The sequence below is a fragment of the Rhea americana genome, unplaced genomic scaffold (genome assembly GCF_003343005.1).
Source record: "Rhea americana isolate MKP2758 unplaced genomic scaffold, rheAme1 scaffold_117, whole genome shotgun sequence".
Taxonomy (NCBI): domain Eukaryota; kingdom Metazoa; phylum Chordata; class Aves; order Rheiformes; family Rheidae; genus Rhea; species Rhea americana.
The window spans coordinates 1,393,414-1,420,926 of record NW_028185228.1 but is presented as its reverse complement, the minus strand read 5'-3'; the positions used below and the strand labels follow the sequence as shown (position 1 = coordinate 1,420,926).

General features: G+C 39.6%; 1 protein-coding gene across 1 annotated transcript in view; it reads left to right on the top strand.

Moving 5' to 3' along the window:
- Window positions 1-10,211: 10,211 nt before the first annotated feature.
- Window positions 10,212-27,513, top strand: part of MAN1A1 (mannosidase alpha class 1A member 1) — a 164,039-nt gene continuing 146,737 nt past the window's right edge. Inside the window, exon 1 of the mRNA XM_085318760.1 lies at window positions 10,212-10,231. Coding sequence (XP_085174886.1) covers window positions 10,212-10,231 — 20 coding nt within the window. The remainder of the gene's footprint in view (window positions 10,232-27,513) is intronic.

Below are 27,513 nucleotides of genomic sequence, written 5' to 3'. Positions count from 1 at the left end.
CATAAGACATGTATAAAAATATTTGGGGTGAGTTTGTAATGCATATGTTCACGATCTTGCTATAGTCACACATACAGAAAATATTCTGTATTTGATTTTTTGAAAATATTTCATTAAATTTATTTACTTATACTTGACTAAAAAACGAAGTCTAGTCATATGTCAAAGTATGGAGAGGAGAAGGGAGAAGACAGAGGAGAAAACCAGTTTGTGAACTATCTCAGCTTCACTTACCAGTTGTTTTAAAATAGAAATAAAATCTGTTTCTCCTCTGTGACTTCCTAAATGGCAATTTAGCTATATTTCCTATGCTATTCATTTTCTCTTCTCTGCCACAGATATTGGAATTCTTTAGTGGGAATCATCTAGCAGTGCTTTGAATAGCAATTTGAATGTCATACAACTAAGCACCTAAGCTGACAAAACTACCTAGGCGAGCTTCAGCAGGGACTGAGCCTCTGCCACATCTCACAGGACTGATGTTTTATACTCTGGGCTGCCACTCGCTGTGGAGTCAGATCTCGTCGCTTTTTGTAGGATTATGCAGTACTGTACAAAATACTCTGCTCCTAATTGTCAAGAATTACGGGACCTATCCCTGCAAAAAATGCAGTGCGTTTCCTGTGGGATGTTCCGTTTTATTGCTGCTTGGAGCTGAGACCCCTGTGTCCTTCCAGGATACTCGGCGCACTGCAGGATCCAGCCCATTTCAGCCTCTTTCCATTGCTTTTGTCCTAATTGTCATTGCCATAGAAACCGACATAAAGCACATTCAACTTAAGAGGGAACCACAATTAATATTTTGTAGTTCTAACTTAAAATGTTATTAACCTTCCATTATCAGATCCAGCTACTTCCAAATTTTAAAAGGATACTATATTTTATTAGGATCTGAAGGTGCCTCCACTAAAATCATTGGAGGTGTTAAAGACATGCTTTTGACTTTTAATGGGAACATGGCAAACTCCTGAGTATCTGAACTAACGACAGGAAATTTTTTTTCAATTATAGAGTATGTATGTCACCCCATGAAAACATGGAAAGAGCTGCATAATCTTTATAACCATGAAGAGCCTTTCCATATTTATAGCTCACCTTCCTCTGGCCTGAGCATTAGAAAGAAAGGCCAAAAGGAGATGTTGAAAGGAGGGTAGGAGGGGATTAGCAAAAAAAAACCCAACATGAATAGGATGTGGTATTGTCATATTATCAGAAGGAGACTAAAACTTTAACTTATTTGATTATGGAATTTTTATGTGATTTGCAGCCCAAACCCTTGGCTGCCCTCATTTTGCCAAACAGACCCAAACTCTGCAATTTATGCTACCCAGGGGACCAAGGCTGTGTCATCTTTTGTTTTTTTAAACCAATATCACACTACAGCAAGTTGTTGAAACATGACACACAACAGTGTGTCCAAGCTGGCCAACTGTATGGCCAAATCTGTTTGCTGATGGCTATCTTTTGTCTATTGGAGGAAAAAATTCATAGTGCCTACTAGAACTTCTGTTTTTTCTGAGTGGGAACATGGAATAAAGCTTTTTATTTTTATTATTATTATTATTATTATTATTATTATTATTATGGTCAACAGGCAGATCATAGGCAGCTCAGAAGCACTGTGAGAAGGAGGTAAGTCACCAAACTGCACAATCCATAGCTACAGCTGTGGTAGCTTTAGGAACTAAAGCTTTCTTGGTGAAAACCAGTGAGTAGAGGTATCACAGTGTATATCATTGTGCTCCAGATCTTTGAGTGCACTGTGACAGCCTTCAGCTGCCACTTTAGCATAAATCATCAACAGAAAGACACACACACACTTGCAAATACACAACATCTCAGTTGTCCTGGGATTTTCACAGCAGCTTGACTGAAGTTCTCAATGCAGTAAGGACAGCCAGGGAAAGCACRGTAAAATCATAGCATCTTGGGTCTCTTTAGCTGCTATAATGGCTTTATAGCTACATGCTATAGCTACAGCTACAGTTTAGGCTGTTCTTACTTCTTGCCCAGAAGGAAGATCCTGCTGATCACTGGAGCACAATCTCGGTTTCTCACCACCTGCATGCTTATGTTTCATCAAAGGCAGAATTCCTATTGTCTCTAATGGTGCAGTATCTGAGGGAAAGTATCCCTGGAAATCGTCTGGGGATCTGACCACTCTGCTTAGGTGTAATACAACAGATGATGCACTGACTCCTGAAACAAAACCGTTTCCTCTCTCAGAAACTCCCTCTCATTAACCGAAGTGTTAATATTTCATCTGATAAAAGCTTCACAGCATGTTTCATTACACAGCAGTTAGGAACTGCCTTAACTTCCTCTCTGCTTTTAGTGCAAAGAACAATATAAAACCTCCAAATGCAACAAAACCCCATGTACAATAAAATACTTCATGTCCATTTAATTTTACATAGTCACAATTTAATTCGCACTGACTTTGTTTTATTTTTATTACWTTTTGTCCAGACCTGCCTTGAGATCAAACCTTAAAAATGTATGTAGATTCATTACTTTGAGTAAACCGTATGAATGTCACTACGCTGCATTTCAAAGAGAATTTGAAAAACCAACCAAAACTTAATACCTAGAGTTATAAACTGTAGGAATATTAAGACCTTATCTGGTAACAACTTCACAGCATGCCATCTGGAAAATAAACACAAATGATAGTGAGGTTCTTCTTAGTTTTACCAACCTGAAGTAACCCATTCCATTTTTTCCTGAGAAAGCAACTGGTCAGACAAACCCCACAAAGAATCAAAACAGATTTAACATATATACAAACATATACATRAATCTATTGATATGATATATGAGTAGTTTAACATGTGATTATGTATTTCTCACTTTGTATTCAAAAAGAATTAGCATAGAAGTGCAATATCTCCTTTACCCCACTATAGRAAGCAATTCAAAGCAATAAATACATGTTTTTTAAAAACAGAATTCCATTCAGCCCAGAATGGAATCYTGCCAGTGCACCTATATCTATATTCTTACTCTGAGTAATATTTAGCATTCTTCCATCTATTTACATGCTTATATCAAAATACAGATATTGCAGTCAGGGAAAGCAAGGAGGTCTTATCCCTGTTTTACAGGTGATGGAGTAGCAAAGATGGAAATATTCAAATAATAGCCCCAAGGCACAGGACGAATTACTGTTAGAGGCAGAAATAAAATTCAGGCATAAACCTGAACTTGGGAGAAAAATAAAGCATAAAATTCAGTTTAGGTAAACTGCATAATTGTCATAGAAATGTATTGGGAAAGGTCTTCCAGTATAGGCATGGCTGGGGGGTGGAGAGAGAGAATTGGGATAATTGATTTTCTTGTCAAATTCAGGAACAGAAGAGAGCTCTGTTCCAGAATGGCCAAGCAAATCTGATATCTACATCAGATGTGGGAAAGAAAGGCTCTTGCACTTGGGCTGAAGTAGATAAGGGAATGATTTCCAGCATCCCATGTGATTGTCCCAAATACTCAACAGCTACTCACTACTAGTGTCTTCAAAGAAACAAACAAAATGAACATAAAAAGGTCTCAGTTTTTCTCAGCGTAAACCATGAAGAAAAGAAATGTCAAAAATTTTCCAGGCGGGGAAAATATCCAGAGAGCTATATTTAGGAATTGTATTTCTTTCCAGCCATGTATTTCTTTCTCCATCCTACTTCTACAGAGGAATATCTTCCCATTAGAGCAACACGGAAGTAGCAGGGCTGGGAGATACCGTCAGGTACTGTCATCTGCAGACACTAGGAAAACCACAAAATATTGCCTGGAGCAGCAGACGCCTGCATTTAGATGGCTAGAGAGATTGAGGAGAAACAAGAGAAGGAAGGCTCAAGGGGAAGAAAAATGCAAGTAAAGATTCTGTGTTTAAGTTACTGAAGRACAAAGGGACTGAATCATGAGACGGTTAAAGAAAAATATAAATCTGAGTTCATATGTCTTTTCTGGGAGGTGTAAAAAGTGCAGAACAAGCAGGAATGTATGAATTTCTTTTTTCCTTGATTCTAGTCCATGTTCATGTTTCTGGTCTCAGAAATCTTGTCTCTTGCTACGAATGAGGTGTTCCTGACAGAAGGAGTTTCACATTTTAGAAACATTTAGCCTAGGGGTCTGAGCTAAAGTGAATATGAATCAATAATGCAAAGTGAAGAAAAGTAAATAATGAAATCAATGGAAAGACTCCCATCAAGTCTAGCACCCAGTGGAATACAGATCAGGCCATAAGGCATTAGGAATATATCCAGTGGGAGAAAATCCTGAAAGGAAAATGTATTTAGGAAAAAATATTTCATGTTTCTTAAAGCAACTAGGAGCTAYGAAAGGCATTTAATGATCCTACACTGCAACACCTCTCGTGGTGTTYTAATGACTTACCTCACCAAGGGCCCAGATTCTGCCAAGGCTAGTAGAAATAACGCTTCATTTGTCCAAGAGAGCAAATTGTTACTGGGGGGGGAGGGGAGGAATTATATTCCCTGATTGCTGTACATGTTGACAATAAACTCATATTTTCTGCTGATGAACATTTTTAAATTTAGTTTTCAAGGTAAAGGAAAAGAAAACATGCGGGCTGAGAAGTGCATCAGGCAGAATGTATAGAGGTCACAGCCTTTCTTTAACTTGTTGGTTTCTTCTCAAGAGTTTCCTTATATCAATGCCTTAAAGAAGCCGAACAATTTATAATGGCTGTTAAAAAAAAAAAAAAAAAAAAAAAAAGGATATGGGACTCATTTGAGAAAAGCTGGAAAGCTGGGCTGTGTGTAATTACAGGAAGTGAAAGAAAATGTATTGTAGGTGTAAAAATATTTCTACCTGTCATTCAAAAATACCTTTAATTACCCCTTTCTTTCACTGCCATTCTGCTTCCTGTTTTCCAGCACAGTAGAATTAAAAGAGCTTAGTCGGTTCCTTCAGATCATTTTCTGCCTGATCACAGCTTTTAGAGGATCCAGAATTTCCAGGTAGTTTTATGGTCAAGAATTACATGAATGAGGGCTGCTTACCATCCGTGTTTCTTAGACAAAGAACTAAAGCACAGAGTAGTTTAATGACTTGCACAAGGCATATGGGAAACCTGSGGCAGAACTGAAAAACAAACACGTCTCCCTAGCCAGCATTCAGCACTGTAACACCTAGACCACACTTTTCTCACTAACTTATTATCTCAAAAACGTCATAAGAAGGAAATTCTGATAAAACCAATAATCAATCACATAAGCTGTGCACTCTGTTCTGGGAAAAGTATGTTTTGCCCAGCACTTTCCCTCAGTCTTCAGTCAAAGGTCTGATGATCAAGGTGTTGGGAATCAAGAGCTCAGATCTGGCAAGGTGAAGCAGAGGAAAAAATTATATGTTCTTTAGTGCTGTGGTTCACCGAGGGTAAAAAAAAATTGCAGTAACTGTCCTCTGTGCTACCAGAACTGTTGAGGCTCCTTTGGAATTCTAGGGGTGGTTTCTAACTTCTTACTGTTTCCTAGTTCCAGACATCTCATTAGGGACGGGAAAAAGTGTTGACTGATAACTCTTTTGAAATTATAATGAAAAATTTGATTCTCTCGGAACCAATTAGATGCTACACGCCCTGCTACAGTTATTCTATCGAATAAAGATCCACCTAAAGCAAAATTAGTCTAACACCTCTAAATGATAGTCAAGTGTGTTTTCTGTGCTGACTGAAGTTATCACAAACAAGAGATCTAGTCATGCTCCTAGCATCAATTTTTGTTCTACTGTCTTATGGAAAWAGTTTTCTCCAAAACCGTAAGATCTCTCTGTTCATTTATTTGTACCATTTCAAAGAAGGATGCTAATACTTTGGCAAGGATCCTGAAGTTGTTGTTTGCAATGAAAACTGCCCAATAGCTGGATGAGTTCAGATGATCTCTGCCTTTTTTTAATTCAAGGCTGAATAACATTATATTGTCCTTTGATGCTGGGCTGTAAAACCATCTGTCCGTACAGTWGTTTCAGATTTCTCATTATTTCAGACTGCATACTATGTATTTGTTATTTTAAATTACAGTAGCTGTAATTCACACCCACWGGCATGAGAGATGCAAACTGAAAATTCTTAATGCCTGCTAAAGGTTGATGTGCTCAAGAGAGACCGAAAAGCRTAAACAAGTTGGCATTAATGCCCTTGCCAGTGATTTTTTTACAGCAGGTGGGTTGAAACCTGTGCTTGCTGACGAAGGATACATTAAATCATCACATCTAGAAGCCCTGACTCAACACCTCCCAATTTTAAGCCTCTGCTGGCCACTCCTGCAGCTCTAACACAGGGCACATGGTGTTTGTGCTGTGCTCCAACCTACCTGAAGACAATTGTGCTGCCACGGGACTCTCCACAGTGGTGGACGTCAGCACAGGAGCTTGTGTGGACTGAGCTCCCAGAACTCTCCGGAATGACCAGAACAACTGAATACCCAAAATAGTCACAAAAAAAAGCTGACTTCYCATGAAAAACATTAATGTTTTTTTGAGAAATTTCTGCCATAGTCATAAACTAGTATGAAATGGCCTACAAATAAAAGGAAACATACATTAAAAGAAAACTGGAAATCGCAGAGGTTGGAAATCCCTATACAAGATCTGGACCTCTGGGRTTTCCAACACAGCTCAAGGGCCACTGCCTTTTTCTTTCTCACCGGCATCCTACCAAGACCCACCACAATGCCTGCCTGTCAAATTCACTGTACAGCAAGAACTTCCCATGAATTTAGCAAAAGAAAATATCATGCAACAGAAATCTGATACCTTGCTTCAACTTTCTTTTGCCTTTTCCAACAAATAGTGTAGAGAGGTGTTTTCACACATACTTGCATCAGGCTGGATCTCATCTACACTCAGGACTGTACTACTTTACTTCAAAATTGTTTTAGCCAAAATTAGTGCAAATAGTATTTAGAGATCTGTAGTGGCCTCATTTCAGTTTATTTAAAATCCATTCGTAGTTATGTCCTGATGTTTGCCGAGACATCAACATAAGAAAGTGGTACTGTGATTTTACAGTACAACAGCAATTTTACGTTAACTTTATGTGCAATCGTTTCGCTCCACATTAAAGGCATGTCTTTGCTACAGAGCCTACCTTCTGCTCCCAAATGTGAGTTCTCCCTTCTGCATTAAAACTAGTCAATATGTGATAACACAGGACACCAAAAAGCTTGTTTTATTCTGCTGAGAAAAAGATCCATTCTGCTTACAAGCACAGGTGGCTCTATATTGCAATATACCATACAGTAGAGACATAGCCTAAAAAGTATCTTTGTAGCACTTAGGGGAACTCTGTTGAGACTTTGCATGGCCATAAGAATACCCACAAAGGGCATCCAGGCGAAATAGCTGTCATATTTTAAAAGGTGCAGCCTGAATTGTTYCATATGTATTTCCTTGCATGAATAAGCCTCTAATTCAAGAAAATTTATACAGCCTCCTTCACTAACTCTCTAAGTAATTTAAGAATTGCATTCATGGCAAGTAGGTTATTTATGGTTAGCAAAAACTTTTTCCTAACAAGAATAAACTAAGCGTGACAGAGACATGGGTTTAATTAAATCATAAGATCTCAGCTGTATTTAAACAAACAACACTATGTGCAACAGGCTTTCAGTGTTTAAAAGCTAGAGAGATTGGTGAGGTGTTCAGTAAACTACTTGTTGCTTCTGTTACTGAACTCTCAAGAGAGAAATCTTAAAAAAAATAATACACATCTATGCAACACACCACTGCACTCAGTCAATGGTATACTCTGCTTTAAAAATGGCATGAAAGTACTCAGCTGTAAATTGAGTGTTGGTGTCTCCTTCACTGACCATACCAATTGTAGCCTAGTGCTGTGACAGCAGAACAAGCAGGCGTGCATGGACACTGCTTAAGGATGGCTCTTTTGTATCTAACGGTTCCCAGAACTTGCTCAAGGACACATCATCCTTGGAACACACTAATCCTAGTTCTGTCAAGTTTGGGGTCTCCATGGGTTATCTGCCAAGTAATTGTCAGTCGTGTAAGCTAAAAGCGTCTGGGGACACCATCAAAGATCAATGGGAACACAGAGATCCTTTGGCAGTCTCTTCCCTGAAGACTTACCTCCCTTCAGCTGTGGGTTTTCCCCACATCACATTCTGCTTTCGTACGTCTCTGTGCACACGAAGCAGTGATCCAGTCATAACTTCCTGCAGTGGAGAACAGACCTGAGCTAGCTTGTACTGAGAACACAAGGYAACCTCAGTGAAACTGCAGGCAAGGCACGTCACAGCAAACGAACACTTGATAGCATTCCCAGGCACCCCACCAGGCTCTTCGACACTTGCGCCTTTGTATTCTCACACTCACACTTCTGCTGTCATCTCAGGCTGCAAATAATCTATCTTCACACATATCTGCTCAACTTTTTCAATCACACTTTGCTCCGAGTTTTCCAGGCTTCACTTCTGTCTTGTTTTAATGCCACACTGCAGGACCCAGCAGCTCATCCTGCAGCCACCCAGCCTGGTCAGACCAGGCTCTCAGCACAGATTTCAGCCAAAAAGTGTAGAAAGCACTGATTAGGTCCCTAGAGAGTACAGCAACCTACATCGCTAACTAGTGCCTAGGACCAGACAGACCTGAAAACACTGAGCATGCAAGGTGAGAGCAGGGGAGCCCAGGGGTGAAAATCTGGGACCTAAAGCTGCTCTGAAGCAGCTCTGTGTTATGGTAGATTTACCCAGCTTCTGAGCACTGCCCTGGGCACACATACACAAACTCATCTATGGGGTCAGGAACACCCTTGCAGACCTCACACGTGAGAAGATCAGCTTCACTCCATTTTCAGTCCACAGAGGGATGATACTCGTCTCAGAAATATCCATACTCCTCAATCACCAGTTCTTCTCTTTGAACTGAATCAAAATATAGCAGAGAGAAGATAATCTACACAGGGCAGTGAAGGGAGAATAAAGCACATCATCAGGAAAAGGTATTATTGTGAAAGATTTAGGTGAGGTTTTACCCTCTAATTGTAGCTGTGGCTTCCTGAGTGGTCAAATAGTACATTGTCAGCTCACTTCTAGTCATCTACTTCCTTCGTCCTACTCCTATGCTGAAGATGCAAACAAGGGGAAGAATGTCATGCCACAATTGTAGTCTTACAGTGTTCAAATAGAAGATCATCTTTCTTATGGTTGCAAAGTAAAAATAACAAGCTTTATGCTTGTTATAAAAAATAATATGCCATAAAACAATATTAAATACACTGTCACCCAAATACCAAGTCATGTAAGTCTCCCAGGGAGATGCTGAGATCAGTTCGATCCACTATCAGAAAGTGATAAAATAGCATGTGTTTTGCTCAGTAAAAATTATAGGTGATCTCTGAAATTTCTTGGTAAGGCTAGCCTCTCTGCACTATCCTTGTAATTTGTCATTTTTATCCTGTCACTAACCCAGCAATCTGTTAAAGATGCAGAAAATTTCTCTTTACACAGATGGGAAAGAGCCTTGGTCCTACTTCATTGCCGGGACAGGACAACAACAGGAATGTCCTTCCCACAGTGGAAATCAGGCAGTTTGCAGCCAGCTTCTGCACCAGCCTTTCGAGAAGCGGGAGGCAGCTCATGCAGGAGCAGAAGGCACCCTGCCTTCCCTACCTCCGATCACTCTCAGCACCCTGTTCCTCTCACACCTACCTCTTTCCTCCCCCAGCCTGAAAGCAGACAGACCAARCCACAACAGTTTGTCGCTGCTGCGACACTGCTTGCAGCAAGCAAATGTGACCCACTGAGTTCCTGTGCTATGAGCTGCAGGATGCTCCATGTCCATGTCRTCTCCCACAGTCAGACAGGTGCTGGGGTGGGACAGGGTGAGAAGGCAGCCAACACAGTAGGGCAGTTATGCTGCAGCACACTGACAAATATATTTACTAACATGTTGTTGCTTACCTGTGGGTAGAGCTCAAGAAAGACATGGCCTTGTGTCTTATATCCTGATCTGAAGTGGCTATGAAAAAAAAGAGCTTTAAGTTTAGGAAAAGGATTGGTATTTCTGGAATTAAAACATTTATTAGAAAGTACAGTTATGTCATGTAGCTAAAAGCAAGTCTTCTTCCACTGTTAAGAAGCACACTGTCCCTTCAACCTGCAAACATAAAACATGAACTCTCAGTATTCTCAATTATCAGGAGCATCTTAAATCTTTGAGACTCAGGAATAAGCAACATGCCCATGCTCTTCATGAGGTATGYGACATTACGCATGAGGGTAGCACCTGCAAGACTTTTCAAATATTGTCCCATCATTCGTCTCAGAAATATCCTGAGTAACTGGAGTTAAACATCAGGGAAAGATGCYCTTAATGAAATCTCTCTTGCACTGTTCCAAAGTTTGGTTTAAAATATAGACAGAAAATCTAGCAGGGCTTTGTATAATCTTCCTGTTCAAGTTGTTTAACTAATGCTATATATTCCAGTTTACCCTTCTTTCCAATTTCTTTTTGCCATTTCCCATTGCTCTCTAGCATTTTGATCTTTAAATTTATAGCAAATCAGAAAGGTTGAGAAAATTAATCTGGCAATAAATTTTACTTTTATAAAAAAAAGAAAATGCATTCAAAACAAGCTAGAAAGGAAAATAAGGATGAAATTTTTTCATAAACCAGAGTTTTTGGAGGTGGGGTGCTACTGAGGATTTTTGCACAGTGGCAAAGTAGCAACCAAAATCAATGAAATATAGGCAAAAATTTCCACTTGAGGACTGAAACTGTTGGTGGTCTCAAGTAAAAGACATTGACTAACAAAAAGATGAACTCTCACGAGACATTCAGGCATTCAGAGAGCCACTTTTGCCTTTTTTTAGAAATATATCAATGCAGATCTATACTTCACCTGTGTGAAAAGCAAAAATTAATTCCACATCAGTACTCCTGGATCAGCAAGTTTTTTCTTATTCCACTTATCTCTTGATGCTATCTTGTCTCATTTGCCCCGCACATCTTTAAAATAAYTGCTTTTTAGCAATCTTTTTTTCTGATTAAGGAAAACACATGAAAAAAATGAATGCCCACTAGTTTTACTGTGTAAAAGAGGCATCCATCACTTTATTTTCTGGCTGTTTTATATATGCTGACACAAAGTCAGCCTTATGTAGGCTCTAAGTTATTCATGAAGACAGTCTCATTTGCCCTAAACAATGCYCTGCTTTTAATTACATTGTTACAAAACAGCTGAACAACTCTCAGGAGCCCACTCCAAAATTCTAAAAAAATTACTTGGCTCAGCTAGGAATTCTCTTTTCGGCAAGGCTGTATCTCCTATATAGAGAGATAGATATGTAACTGAAGACACAGAAGATAGATTTGACAGTATCCACTTTCTGACTGTTGTTGCATCAGAGATGTAGTTGCCTCTGTGTGCTCCTTCCTCAAAAGCAAAAACAAATATCGCTCTTAAAAAAAAAAAAAAAAAAAAATTGACCTTGTTTCTTCCTGTGTGCTTTAACTCTGAATCCTATATGCCCAGGCCATATAGTCCTCACTGCTATAAAAGGTGTTCAAATCTTGTACTTGTACTGGGCCTCCTCAGCCTGGGGAAGAGAAGACTGAGGGGGGATCTSATCAATGTGTACAAGTACCTGAAGGGAGGGTGTCAAGGGGACGGGGACAAACTCTTTTCAGTTGTCCCGTGTGACAGGACAAGAGGCAATGGGCAGAAATTGAAGCACAGGAAGTTCCGCCTGASCGTGAGGGGGAATTTCTTCCCTGTGAGAGTGACAGAGCACTGGACCAGGCTGCCCAGAGAGGTTGTGGAGTCTCCTTCTCTGGAGATCTTCCAGGCCCACCTGGATGCAACCCTGTCTACCATGCTTTGGGTGACCGTGCTGAGCAGGGAGGTTGGACTAGATGATCTCCAGAGGTCCCCTCCAACCTTACTGATTCTGTGATTCTATGATCCCAGCTCACACCTGAACCGGTGAGCGAGGAAGAGTTCTTGGATGTACCCAGGCTTGCTCTTTCCATGTGTTTCACTGTTATTTAGGATACCAAGGAAGAATAAACAATAATTTATTAGGTAAAGGTTCTTTTAATCTGTGTGGGACTGTCATCTTGCTCAGGCTATGTTAAGMCTGATAGTGAACAATCTGTTCTCTGTAATTGCAGATATGTTAAAAATAAAAGATCTAACTTAAATTCTTTTTTTTAGCTGAAAGCTGTGACCTAAGTCTTAGTAAAACACTTTGATAACATTTTGCCTTCTTATAATTCATTCAGAATGGTAATGTAATGAGCAGCAAATTAAAATAAACTGAAGACTGAGCTGTTGGATTCTTAAAGCAGAATATTCACTCAAAGCCTCTCTCTATAGACCTATAATGCAAGAGAAAAATAGATTGACCGATTAGTTACAAGTCTAAAAACTGATTCTGATGTTATGCTTATGTTTTGTTTTCACTGCATCGTCTCAGCTTTAAATTCAGCTCTGCAAAGTTACCTTCTGATTAGAACGTGCCAGAATTAAATTAAATTACTTTTCATTAATATAGTGATTAGAAACTTCATATAAGGCCCAGTGCTTATTCCTAAAGATTTTCTGAATTTTTAAAATGTTATTTTTAATCATATCTTAAAGGCATCACTTCAAAAACACTAAATATATTATAATATAAAAATTAATATTACATTATAAATAATTTCTGAAGAGTGCAATCTTGCTAAACTTTTTGAATTAAATGTTTAAATTGTATTACAGTTCAGAGCTCAGATTAGCTGTCTTGTTCTTTTAGTCATTGTTGATATAGAGAGGATGGAATTGCGTATTTCTAATAATCCACTTTTAACTCCAAATGATATTCTCTGATTACTTAGACCACTGACAATTAGACACTGAGATTCATGGTTATACTATAGGGAAGTTTATTTACTCTTAATTCCAWTTTTTTGCCCAAACCTCCTTAGCTGTTCACTGGTTTCCAATRAAACAGTCTCAGATATTCTAGCAATTAGCAATTCAGTGTGTCCTACCATCTTATATACTACAAAAATCATTCTTTCCATTTAAAAACTGTGCCTTGTGCTTCATATAAAGTCATTATAATTGCAAATAATAAAAAATATATTCTACTGTTAAATATTCTACCTCTCCACACCCAATGCAAAAGCAACATATAGCACTTTCCCAAGAAAACACTTGGGAGGCAGAAACTTAGCCTGACATATTCCTACCTCAGCAAAGCCTTTAGGAACACATTTGACTGTGTATTTGAAACAAGGAACATGATCAAAAGTTTTCGTGAATCAGGGCCAAGCAGATAAGTAGTCATCGCTGTGAAGTGATGAGTAAGCATTGTACATTTACTCTGCCATAAATGTTAACTTTCAAATCACAAAAGGCATGTGAAAATCACCTTTGTAAAATCAAAGAAAAAAATATCAAAGTCCAGGTACTAAATAATAAATCCACCAGGGATTCAAATGACTGTTAAACGGTAGCAGAGTCTGAAATTTTAATCTCTAGGTCACCCATTCAAATCAAGCTAAATCTAGTAATATAAGGTTATTGCTATTTAATGACAGCTTCTTGATCAAGCAAAAAGAGTACATTCAAAGGTAGCCTTTAAGAAACCCAAAAAACAGCGGGTGTCCAGTAATTTCAAAGAGAAGACACTTTTGTTGATTTTAGTCACAAAATATCAATAATTTTCCCCACATTAACTGTAAAGTTATAACAGTATTACWTTTGAATAAGTTGAGACATTTTCCTGTTGGATTGTGCTAACTTATCTCAGTTTCTCTGTGTACAAAGCTTCTGTTCCAYGGAGCACTGCGCAGGAGTGGCTTTATAGAAAGGGCTTTTGTAGAAGAYGGAAATTATTTTGTGAAGGTGATATAAGAAGCAGTGGTTCAAGGAGAAGGGAAAACACTCCAGGAAACTTGGGGCTGACTTTTTTCATCAGTTTTCAAAAAGCTTTTACTACYCAGATTGGACATTTCAGAGCATGTGGACACTTCCATATGAGAAGGAATATAGCAGGTGTTATATTACCTTTTTATATGGTTAAAAATCTTTACAGAGGTGAAAGGCAAAGGATGGTCAGGACAATAGGCTTCATCTCCAACAAGRGCCAGATGTATATCTTTGGAGAAGAAAGGTCATCTACCAGCATTACRGTCAGAAACACTGGTAGCGAGCTGCAGCTAGATTTCTTCTCAGTGCAGCTCACCTTAGCCTTCGAGYCAGCTCTGTGATAGGAACCTGTCAGAGTGTAATTCAGTTACTTTTCATGAATGCAGTGACTGGAAACCACATACAAAACCTAATGTTTTACTCCGTACCTGTAAGAGGATTGTAAGAGAGGAAAGCTTGTTTTCCCTAGTAATTCTTACTTTATGAACAAGGATACAGACCTACTAGCATGTCTTGTTGTCAAGCCAGACTKCTCTCTCTTGACATTATATAGCAGCTCATTCCCTTGCCTGCTTCTCCATCTGATTCAGAAAGTGAACTCTCAAGAGCTTTCCTACACCTCCAGAAGAAACCATAGGTGCTTATCTGCTGCCTTTTGTGATTATCAYAGTGATTGCACTGTAAGACAGAGAGGGGTGTTCACCACTTTAGGGTGGAGTTATCTCTATTGCTGATAGAGAGAGATCATTTCTTCTAGGAGAGATTCAGAACAAAAGCTCAAGGTGACTGTTCCTTATTACACCCGAAAGGGCTTATCTGTCTCCAGGGACCACAGGGGAGTCCATGAAAATGTTTCTAGACTAATGTTAGCCTTTGAGAATAGCCTCTAAAGTGCATTCTTTTCTATTATTTCTATTTTCTTTGTTGAGCGGTCAAAATAGGAAAGCTTGACTATCCAGTGTCTATTTTGTTTTGTAGTTCTGTAGTTTTTCGATAAATTTAATGGCAACAAATTATCTTCATAACATTTTGGGGGGTGGGAGGATTGATCTTTACTGGACTATTTATTGCCTTGAACACCCTAAATTATAGACAAGAAGAATAATAAAGGACAACAAAAGAAGTTTCATTTTAATGGCCAAATTAATAGTATCACCTTAAGAGACAAATTTTCCTAAGATACCAAGATCCAGACCATTTTACAGAATCAAAGCTCTAAACCAATCATTTCCACTTCACCTAAAAATAGCTAGAAGCTATTTTGGACCACAGAGCACAATCAAATACTTCCTGTGATAGATACCCCTAGGTTTGATAGCATTCCACATTGATTGGAGATTCTCAGCAGCCTTTTATCCTATTTTGGTAGAACAGCCTTGAGGCAACAAAGGCATATGGATCACTAAGGCAAGGCAAAAGAAAGAGGGGAGCAGTTTTCTTGGCCGCCTCTACATGGACACAAAGAAGAAGCTAGAAATTCAGTGGGATCACAGATCAGGACTTGGTTCAGAACCACTCAGGAAAGGCTTGTGCATAAGTTTTCCTCTTCTCAATGTGTTTCTTCACTTATTAGCATTATTTCAGTCCTGTGTTGTAACACACCCGGAAAACTCATCTTCATCAAGGCCCAAAGAGTAGACCCCTCTCGTTCAGTACTTGAGGCTGAGTGAAACTGGGACACATATTCTCGGTCAGTTGAGAGCATCACAGTCCAGCCTCAGGATCCCTTTTGATGACTAAAATCAACCTGACTATAACTGACTGCAGAATTAGATTTATGTTTGTAAATATCTGAATTCTGCACTTAAAAAAAAAGTGCTTGACAACTTTTCACAGTTTTATGACTTTGAATAATGTCTACAGTAGAGATTTTTAGTGACAAGTTATAACTAATTGTTTTCAGTACAGTTCAGTATAGTATAGGATAACTTATTTAAATCCTTTTTTCATTATCATTAAAAATAGAAAACAAATGAAAATCAATGTTTTGTATTGTATTGCTTTATAACAAAATAATTTGTTGGACAAGTCAAGGGAAAAGAGGGAAAAAGCGAGAAAAAAGGACATCTTAGGAGGGGCCAATACCACCCTTGGGGACAAGGCAATGCAAGAATAATTTAATCTCTCAAAACTATTTTAAGAACCTAAACTTAACCAAAAAAAATGAAGTCTCTTTAGTGATACCTTGCTGAGCAAATAATTCATTCAAAGAGCTATGTTCTTTTCTATAACTTTTGTTTTGTTCCTGTGGGAAACATTTAGGCAGGACTTATTGTCTCTGTCAGATCTGTACAGATATTATAGGAGAGAAATTTTAGTACTGGACAGTTGTCACCTCATGAGTCTTTCACTAGCATCAGTCTAACATCCAGTAAAGGCAAAGAACATGGCAATGAAGTGGTAAAGGTAACTTGAAAATGTATGACTTGAAACTGGGATAATAATGGTTCTTCAAGTGAAATATATCTTTGTAATTTTGTAAAATTATTCATATATCATTTTATTACTGTTATATTAATAGCTGGCTGGTATTTTCTAATTTTTAAGCTATTTTTTTTGCCATATTCCCAGATGCTTAGACTCTCTTTGCTGCTAGGTCTAGTTCTATACCTCTTAATGACAGGCAGTTCGGATTAAATCACTTCAGTTAAAAAATTGAAGAAAAGAAAAGGATAAGGGACATTAGACTGACCTGACACTGGATGCAATCCAACAACTTGTATTTATGGATTCATTTAGCATATCCAYCCATCCTGTTTTGGGAAGGACAGTAGAGTAACGCATTTTAGGCTAATGCATTAAACAAAAGCAATTGATTTAGATTTCCTTGTTTTTAATATTATATGTCTGTTTTGCATATACTTTTACATATTCATCATATTATTYTCTTCACTGCATTAATCATTCATTAGTCACTTCACGGACTAGCATGGTAGCAACCCTGCTGCCCTGATGGTTTAACCTCCAAGCAATATTTATAAACAGATACTGTTGTTGGGAACAGCACTCCTCCTACATGAAATTTTTTGGTCAAGGCTTCTTGAGCAAATGCCTGACACTCCATTACACAGATTATTTCCACAATTGACTAAAATAAGACTGAATTAGGTAATATCAAATAGCAATAATTGCAATAAAACTGGCCCTAAATAAGACCTCAATCATAATTTGGAAAGTGCCTCACATGCATACCCTTAGCTTTCAGTTGCTTCTTAGCAGGCCACATATGTGATGAACTGAGGAACGTTTGTCGTCTTGTTATATTCACATTGCTCTGTTGGTCTCCATGGCTGTAGCTACCCAGTCTCATTACCTTACCCTGACCAAGTTTCCTCACTAGAAGGCTATGGAGCAATCTTATGCCTAGCTGGCCTTTATAAACTGGCCACTCAGCTGCACAAACACCAGGGGGATTTTCCTAATCCTAGCTCCCGCTGTACACACACATCCTAGGTTTCTCCAAGAAAGACAGTCAGTAGTTGTTACATTGCAATGACAGCAAGAGAGTGAGTCTGCTTTGCTCCCACATAGACAAAGAGAAAGCTGCCTGGATGAACCGTTCTGATTACATTATGTATACTTTCCCTGGTCACTGGGCACTGTTTTGGTCAACTTCCAGGTGATCACAGGGCAATGAGGCCAAGAAATGCTTGTGTGTGGTGGGAGGTAGGGCTAGCTCTTTTAAAGCCTCCTTCTTGCCTATGGCTGGTGCAAGAGATGATTATAAAGGTATCTTCTCCTGGACAATAAAACAGGCTTTAACTATAGCTGGCAACAAATATCTTCTGAGACTATCTTATCTCCTGATGTAATGCCTCAGGGATGGATTTTTGTTCCCAGATGCCTGCTTTCTCTTCATTATTTTTCCTTCCACATACACACAGCCCCAAGAACTGCTCTCCACCTTCATACTTTCAGCAGCCCATATTCTTGGACAAACAGTCCATATTTGTGTTGTCAGTCTTCAATGTTTATGGACCCAGCCTGTTGTTTCACTCCATGGAAGATAGCAGTTGGAAGTTGCAGGACATGTCCATGGGGGTAGATCCAGTCTGGTCAAGGGTAATGTCTACTTCTGCRGAGGCTAAATGAGGATGAGAGGGTGTCAACAGCCTGGCCTATCAGCATGACTGGGTATAGGGATGCACTGGCTCWGTGGCCCTAGGCAATCTGTAACCTGTAAATCTGGCACTAGTCCACATCCCTTAATCTCCCACTTTAGTTAGGAGGTGCTCATGGGCAATGGCTTAAATGATGCTGTGGCTGTTGCATGGGACCACAGGATGGCACAAACACATCAGTGAGTGCTAAGGCCTTGCCAGAAGGACCTTTGTGTTACAGGTGTGGWCCACAAGTTATTTTATGGAGGTATCTCTGGAGCCCACAGTAGGACTGGTGAGAGGATGAGTCAGCACAAGGTTTCCCCAGTGCAGCAGCTCATTTGAAGATTTAACAAATCAGCACAGCCTTGGTCAGAAAGTAGTTTCTTAACTTTCTTTCAACTATATTCAAAATTATTTGGAAATTTGCAAATATTCTGACACAGCTTCAGYAAATCGGCTGTTACATTTTTGTAGTGTTGTATAAAAGGTTTTCTGCTAAAATTCTGAGGTAAGCATTTGACTATCAATCTTTCTAGCCTCCTGAGTCCCACATTAGCAAATCATCACTAAAAAAAGGTCAAACAGAGGAGTAAAAAGGGAGGTTAAAGGAGGCAGAAAATCTGTCTTTAAAGAGGCATGGCAAGGTTGCAGTAAGAGACAGTGTGACACCAAATCTGTTCTGATAAAGTCCTTTCAGGACAACTCCATCTGGTTTTTCAAAAGCAGTATGTTCCAACTCTCATAGAAGGAATTGGATAAGTCATGTCAGCCTGAATCATTACAGAAACACGGTTTTTCCCTACCTGCTAGGTAGGATAGATTTATTCTTTATTCCACTCCGAATAGAGAGAAGGATAAATTACTTGCAGCTGCTTAAATGCTATGTGGTTAACTTTGTTGTCTATCAGGAAATACACCTTACAGAAAAAGAAAAAAAAAATCCTAATTTTAAAGATCTGTGTCACAGCAGTTTGCAAATCAATGCTTTTCTACCATAGATCAAACCCTAAGCTGTGTGCCTCTGCACTAACTTTTAGGGTAAAAAAGCAGAAGAGTAAGGTAAAACCTAGATTTAATAGGTGATTTTAAGAGCATGATGACCTTACTCAGATGTTTCATCTTGTTCTGCTTGGAATTTGTCCTCTGAGTTCATGTACATATGTTAACAATTAACTTATTTTGCCATGTCTCATCTGTTGATTCAAATACACAAGGAGAAAGATATGCCATATTGTTTTCATTTGAGCAGAACAGTTTATACCAATGACGAATCAAAAAATAATTTTGATAATAAGGAATAGAATATGATTTTTCACAGTATAGCCAGTTATTGGTTAGTCTGAGAAAATGTTAGATATTGTATCTTACAGTAGATATATTGTCTAAATATACTGATGTTCAGCCATTGTCAGAAAGACCAAATATTCACTTTTCAGGTTTACAGTTACCCACTAGGTTTATTCATAAAGACAATGGCAGGTTCCCATCCCACTGATAAGAAAGGTAAAAGAAACAGTATAAAAGAGAAATATAGAAATATACAAAAAGGCAGAAAGCTAAAAAGAGCTTAGAGAGCCTTCTCCCAACTTGCAGATTTGATTTAGATAGAAAAATTCACCCTCTCTCGAGATAACATGCATATGCAGTCCCTTTTTATCCTTTCAAGCACCTTGCATACATCAAGACCTCCATGCCACAGGTATCAGTCCAAAAGGGAAAAGTCCATCCTACAGTCTTCATCAGTTTCTTTGAGCCATGAGGGTTTTCCTAAGAAACATTTGCTTCTGATTATCTTCAATTATCTTCCCTTTTCAGCCTTAGGTATTTTCCTGAGTCTTATCTTAAACAGAAATACACCTGTCCTAATGCTACTTGCTGCTAATTCACTGTTGTCATTCTTGTGTTTGTCTATGATCCCATGCTGCCTGGTGCTTTTAGGGGTACCTAAAGCATCCAAGATGCCTCAAAGTCAGGAAAGTAGCAGATACTGCAAGCTCAGGGCTGTGACAACGGACCAGAGCAAGAGATGACACTGAGGCAATGCAGCCGTCAGTAAAGCAGAAGGCACACGGACCACTGGATGTATGTGGAGGAGAAAGAAGACCTTCCCTTCAGGAAGACAGCCAAAAAAATGAAATGAACCAGAACTGGTCCAGAAGGGATTGTCAGTGGTGCGCTGCAAGTCCTTGGACTAGTAACTGAGCACTAGTAAACTAGGAGACGAATTTAATTTCTAAGGAAAACAGAGCAAAGTTTTGCACTCGAAAGCATTTCATCCAAGGATAGCAAAGCAAATTCCATACGTTAGGTCTCACTGTGAAATAGGTTAGCTGTTACTATACAGCTAGGAAAATAAGGCTCATATCATACAGACAAATAATGTGAAAGCCATTCCTTTTAGCTAGGTTTTCAATAAGAACCCGATTTAGCAAATCAGCAGAGTAAAGGTCAGATTAGCTGTAATTTTTTTCTGCATCATTTAGTCCAAGCAGTGAATCAGACAAGGGAGTTCCAGTAGGATAAAAAATCGGTTTTGAACTGAGGCTGAAAGTCTTGGACTTCATTTAGAAAAGACAAATAATTCCCAGCTGTGCAAGGCCCGAGCAGACATACACATGAAGACACCAGCTAAGAGCCACTGCTCTGTGAATGACTGTAGCAAGGAACACTCATGCAGACTGTCAGGTGCTGGCTGGGCACATATGACCTATTTTTACTACATGTCAAGGTAGGTCAGATCACAAAAGGCACAGACAGGAAAATAATAATACTTAAAAACAAATTTCTCAATCATCAGAAGACATTTATGGTTTAGGATATGAAAACCTGTGAAGCAGTGATGGAACTAGACTTAACAATTCTGGACAAAGTCTATGAAAAAGAAACACGTAGTGATCTTAATTAGAAGCACTGGAAAAAGCTGCATCACTTACCCCGTATGACAAAGATAGTAAGAGGTAGAATATTTTCAATAGGTAATACTAAGTAAGTAAGTAAATAACCTCTACTGCTCATAACCCAAAGCCACTTAAGACTTGCAGAAAGAGAAACTGGCTTTGAAAGAAGACTCAAAAATAAAGTCAACTAAAGCCTCCGTCAGTTAGGGTACAGTCAACAAGCCTCATCTGAACTTGTCCAACTAAAATGTTCTGTTGAGCAAAATTAACACATCTAGTTAGGGAAATAGCCATTGGGAGGAAAGAAGCACAACGACACCATTTAAAATAATAATTGAGGGCTATTTACATAATCCACATGGCATCACGCATGGTTGGGGTGATAAAAGCTCTGGAATATTTTCAGCTTTGGGTTTTATGAAATAGCCAAGGATCCATTAAATATGAAATTAAAATCTTGTGCAAACCAACTACTTCTAATATAAAGAAATGAATGAACAATTTGCAGTGTCCTCTGTTTTTAAGATCTTCTCCTGATTCTTTCCATCATCTGTTATAGTATATTTTTCTCCCTGTACAGTAAGTCAAAGTAATTCAGTTATATAAGTTCCCTTTAGCAGGTTAGTAATCTCCACCTCAAAGAATCATTACCGCTTTTCCTTGGGGTATTTCCTAAAATAGCCAGCTCTAGTTTGCAGCCAAGAGGTCCAGATATTCCCATGAAATGGCTGCCAAATATAGCTGTCAAATGACCATAAAACCCAGCTCCAATGCCCATGTCTCATTCTCTACCAACACCTCTCCCCTCTTGGGTGGCTCTGGTTCAGGAAAATGATGCCGCTTTGGAAAAGAAAACAAGTCTGCTTCTGAAGAGCCCTCTCACAAGCTTTTTTTCTTCGTTCCTTGTCTTTATTTAATCTTGGTAGAGTAAACTCCAATTTTATACATGTGTATGTGATATACAAACTTCATAATAGCCAGGAAAGGGTGGTTGGGAGAAAGCAGGTATTACAAACACTTGCAGTGCTAGCTTAAGGTATTTTAGTTCTCCTGGAGACAATTAAGACTAAATGAAAACACAGTAGTACATTGTTTTCAATCATTCACAGTCCACTGAGCTTTTTCCCCTAAGTATATTCTAGTTTTTGGCCTTTTACCTTTGCTGAGAATTCTGCATGTACAAATGGAAGAATGGAAGTAAAGGAACATAAAATCCTTTATGTAATACTAGTCTCTTGAATTCTGAGGGACAAGGAAGGGGGATTGAGGTCTGAAAGCATCTTTGTCCTTAAATTCTGTAAGAAAAATTCCATGAGATGCCTATCTGAGTCTTAAATGGTGAAATACCATAAAAAGCTAACCTCCCATTTCCCAGAATGGTGGCTAAAATTGTTTTAAAGGACATGAACAGTGGAAAGACGTTCCGGAAAGACAGAGATATACAGACATCAAATATATCTGTATAGCTGTGAAAAGGAACAGAAAAGCCTGTAACTCTTTTCCTTTTCTTTATTTCCATGCCACTCCCCTGCAYATGAAACACCGTTGCTTTGTTTACTTGCTCTGACAGAGTACAGAGTCTATAACAAAAGTAATTAAAAAAAARAGAGAGAGAGARAGAGATGAAAGGCAAGTAGCAACTCAAGTGTGATGGTGTCAAAGATGCCAGCTGGGGTATGCTAGCTTCCTACTAGTACTGCACACTATCCTGCAAGTGATCAGAGTTCAAATCTTGGACTCACACATGTTGCAATTAGCTAAATGTTGAAGAAAATAATTTGTATCTTTCATGCTTTTCTAGCAAAAAAAAAAAAAATCAAATACCTTTTACCTTTTTGTGGTAGAATGTCTTGCAGATCCTGTCTTGCAACGTCCAGAATCTCAGGGAAGAGATAAGGGGCAGAGCGCCTGTAAAKGGATGCTTAGCTGGACAGTGTTGGTGAATCTTCCTGATAGGCAGTGAAACATTTAGAGAGCGACCTGTATTTGGAGAAACCTTCCTCAAGGGGGAACGGAAAGAGTGAGGAAGGGTAATTCCAAAGATAGTGGGAGGAAAAGGAACTTTAAAAGCATTAATGGGCCATGCCGGAAAAGGGTCAAAGGAGTGCAGTAAGAAGTTTTGCAAGCTTACAGCTTCATACTATTGCTACATTTCAACAGTATTTATGAAGTTTGGATATTAGCCACATTCATTGCATGCATTTAATTAGAGGAAATCTTTGGGAAAGTCTGTCACAGATTTTTTTTTTTCCACTTCTGCTTTTCCTCCTCAAAGCAGGAGGCCAACACTCATCCCATAAGGAAGGGGCTAAGCTGATGTCGCTGCAGCTCTGAGGTTAGTGCCAAAGATCCTTTGGGAGTGGAGTGTCCTCACGCCGGGGCTTTCGAGTTATACTCCCTSGTTGAAAACTTCTCTCCTCTTTGCCCTCTGAGTGCTACACTCCTTTCTACATTGCAGCACCTCTTCGAAAGGAAGGGTGGGGAATGCACTTGCTCTCTAGGACACTCTACTGAAAGACAAAAGAAGTGAGCTTGGACCCTCCAGACTATGAATAACTTCCTGAGCAAGTGTTACAACCACAAGTCTGCTAAGCAAACAGTCAATATTTCTTTATTCTGAGATCTTAAAGAGAAGCATGAGACAATCCTTGTACTCTTAGGACTGAAGATCAAGTGACGTTTTTGTGGCTGTGAATCACACTTTCCATACACATTGAACTCAGAACAGCAGCCAAGTGCCAAAATCTGAGAGACTGAGAGCATTTCATACGCATCTGGTCTTCAAATGGCCAGAGCCTCCTTCAAAACTGCATGTTGGGTGCTACAAAATGTGCTTGTGAGCCCTGTGAACCCGAAGTCTATGTCACACTGCTCACCCTATAAAGAACTGAGCATCTAACTTGGCTTTGAGAATTACATTCCAAAAGACAAGGCCACAGTGTCTCTGAATGTATGGACATAAGTATTATGCTTTAAATGAAGGTGTCAATTATTTTTTAAAAGTAGTCTTAACCAGAACTGATACCATAAACCCCTTGTAAGAGAGTGGTAGTATAACAAACTCCTCATCTAAAAGAGATCAATATCTCTGCCTCAGCTAAATGTGATTAAAAAAATGGGCCAACTGTTAATATCGCCTATATCTGTTATACGTATCTTTTAAAACTTGCAGTCTAATTAATTTCCTATCACAAGGCAAGATCTAAGGCTAGAAACACTCTGAATTAGGTATAGCTGGTTAAAAAAAATACAGCAAAAGAGACTTAAGAGGTATTTTTTCCAGCCCCTTCAGTCAACATGCAGCCAATTTGCCCACTTACAGAAAAATGCCCTCTCCCCTCATTATTCAAATTTCCCTCTCACCACCTCTCACTCAGCAGTTCTGCCTTTCTATAAATGCCCACCCTGTGCGTGACTGCTGGAAAATCCTGCCACCGAACCCGTACAACAGGCATTTGCCTCTGCAGAGGGAGGCAGACCTACAGTGCAGCATTTTCTTGGCATAACCAGACTGGATCAGGCCCAACCTCACCCAGCAGGGCAAAATACTTGCCTGAAGACTTCTTTTTTCCCCCCGTTTAGCTGATGTCATCCAGGAGATAATGCAGCTCAATTAGCACCCAAAAATAAATAAAAAAATAAGGATAAGGAAAAGAAAAAGAAAAACCTTGTCAGCCTGCTCAGTGTTTCCTCTAGGTGGATATGCTAACAAAGCTGTATCAAGGCTTTCCCCGTGCAAACCTGGGGTGCAGGCAGCTAGGCTTTTCACTGCCATCCTTAGGAGATTATCGCAAACATCAGGCTTAATTTGTTCACAGTTTATTCTGATTATTTGACACTATATAAGTACCTAGGGACATGGATTAACTTTATAGCTGCATTGCCTGTTTGATACAGCCAGCAGAAACTCTGAGGATGCACTACCCACAGCTCCACTGCTTATTTTACACATTTTTTTTCAACTGCACGCTATATTTTAATGTTCGTGGAATATTTTGCAGGGTTCTTTGTTTTGACTGAAGTAAATTGTTGAAGAAAAAACAAGGGACTTGTATAGTGATGTTGGGTTGAGGCTTTTTTTTTTGTTCTTTTTAGTCTCCACTGCCCCAGTCTTGTGAACAATTATGTGTGTGAGTAACTTTACATGCATGAATAGTCCCACTGAATAGTTCCCACATGACTTTGCCAGTAACTATTTGTAGCATTAGGTGTTAACAATAGGAAAACTCTGCATACAAAATTTAGGGATCTGTTTAATGGAGGAGTCTCCCTTTAGGGCCTTGATTATTGCTGTCCTTGAAATGATCACCTCCCCACACAGGCTAGATTATTTTAACAATTTCTATCTTTGCACAGAACACACTTGCAGTTGCTTCCCACACACTCGGGAAATAAGCAGGGTGTCCCAAAGGCAGCGATGAGGATGGCAGCGAAACTGCACGGGTTCGCGTTTAACCCCCTAGCACTCACCTCTGGACACGYGCTTCAGTTCAGGAAAAGGAGACGTGGGAGCAGGACCCCGCGCGATGGTGTTTTCAACCATTACATTAGCTCATGCAGCGCTATAGAAATATGGCAGCCTATGGAAGTCCTTCAAAACACTGAAGAAAGGCACTAATTCCAGCAATAAATTCTGCCCCCAAATATCATCACATAAATAGTGATGAGTTTTGAGGGCAGTGTGTGAAAATATTATATCCCACATACGCAGTGATTGAAACAGAACAAACTCGCTGAAGCCGAGAGTGGTATTTCACCATCTAGGAAGCTTTTTCGTTAGTCAACTGTCTTTCAAGAGCTAAACTGCATATTTGCTATCTTAAAATGTTGCTTTAAAGAAAGAAAAGAACACACAGATTTTTATCTCCTTTTTCCAAGCAGTCTGAATTCTTCAATCCTAAACGGTTTTATCTTGGCACAGCTATGAGGCYGCGTTACACATTTCTGGGAAATGCATGTCAATACCATGGTGTTCATTGTTCAGTTCCTACCTAAACGTGGGGGAATGCAATTCACAAAAAAAAAAAGAAGAAGAAAGAAAAAAAGGATTTAAAAGAAAAAATGGAGTAAAAAATAAAGGAAACAGTGATTTTTCTGGATGCCAAATTGGGCCCCTGATCCTTCAACTTTGGTTATAATTCTGAAATTTTATGCAAGCATTTGCTGGTATACTTAAGGGAGTTTGCAGGACTCAGTCCAACATTTGTGTGTAACCATCTCTCCTAAACCTGCTTTTAATTAATCTATTACATATTCCAACTTCTGAAGAATAGGATTTAGAAAAGCACTGGGCAGCAGCCTTGCTTTATTCCTATTAAGTCAATGGTAAAACTCCCCCTAATTCTTCTGGGAGCAGAATTAGGCCCACACCAAGCCCATTTTCAAAACTGAGTCTTTACAGCTTTATGCAGTGTCTTTCCCTGCCCTTCTTAAAGCACAGACTTCCCTCTACAGTTTTTTTTTTCCTCATGCAAAATAAAGTAATGCAAATACACAAACAAACCAACCTCAGCATCATAACTTCTGGGAACAACCCATCTCACTTTTCTTTCTGATTTTGTGGCTCCCTTTCTGGAGGAAACATTAAAATAAGTTTACTGCTGCTCAGCTGTGTCAAAGTCTAGGTAAGTGCCAAATAAGTTCCCCCAAAGTTTTGAGATAAACCTCTGGGTATTGGCTGGATTCCCTTTCCCAGTTAAAGCAACCCAGCATTTTACTGTGGCTGTTTCCCTGCTTATTACATCCTCCCTGTTCATTCTATTACTCTGAAGCATGAGCAAAATAATAAATTTGTTTTTTTTTGGAGGGGGGAGGGAAACTTTAGCTCTCATGCAAAGCTTGGGGACCTTGGATGCAGGAATTTGATTAGCTGTCAAAAACCACATTTCCTTGTGCCAACATGTGTTGTTTTTCCATGTGCATCAGCATAGATAAAAAGCCAAATTTTCACGCTTGTGCAGATACAGTCTCCCTACTTCCTATCAAAAAAACAYACCTTTTCACCATCAGGGAAAAAAAGAAGAAAAACCTTTTTCTTACAAAAAATGTGGCTCCTTCTAGAATAGTGCATGGGGAATTTCTCCCAGCCCTGCTCGGCTGCCTGGCCCTGCTCATCTGGGTAGGTGTGAGGTTGCTGCCTTCCCCTGTGCTGCCCCTAGGTGTGTGTGAGCACGCTTGCCTGTGTGTGTGTGCACGTGCATGCATGTATACATGTGTGCACAGGTGCGCTCATGTGTGTGCATTTGCGTGTGCCTGGGGGGGGGTTGTGCTTGTGCATGTGCACGCACRTGTCTCCATGTGGTTTTGCACGCATGAGTGGGCCTCTATGTGGGGGCATGTGCACGTGTGTGTGCACGTTTGCACATGAAGGCCTGCGTGCGGGCTTGTGTGTGTGTGCATGCACAGATATGTGTGCACATCCGTGTGGGGGCACGCACACGCGTGTGTGCACCCGCTTGCGGCACGTGTGTGCGCACGTCCGCTTGCACACCTGGGTGGGGGGCACACGCGTGTGCGTACGTGTGTGTGCACGTGGGGGCCCCCCCGGCAACACCTGGGCGGCCGAGCGGGCCTCGCCGAGCGCCCCGCCCCGAGGCGGGGACGGTCCCCGCGCGCCAGCACG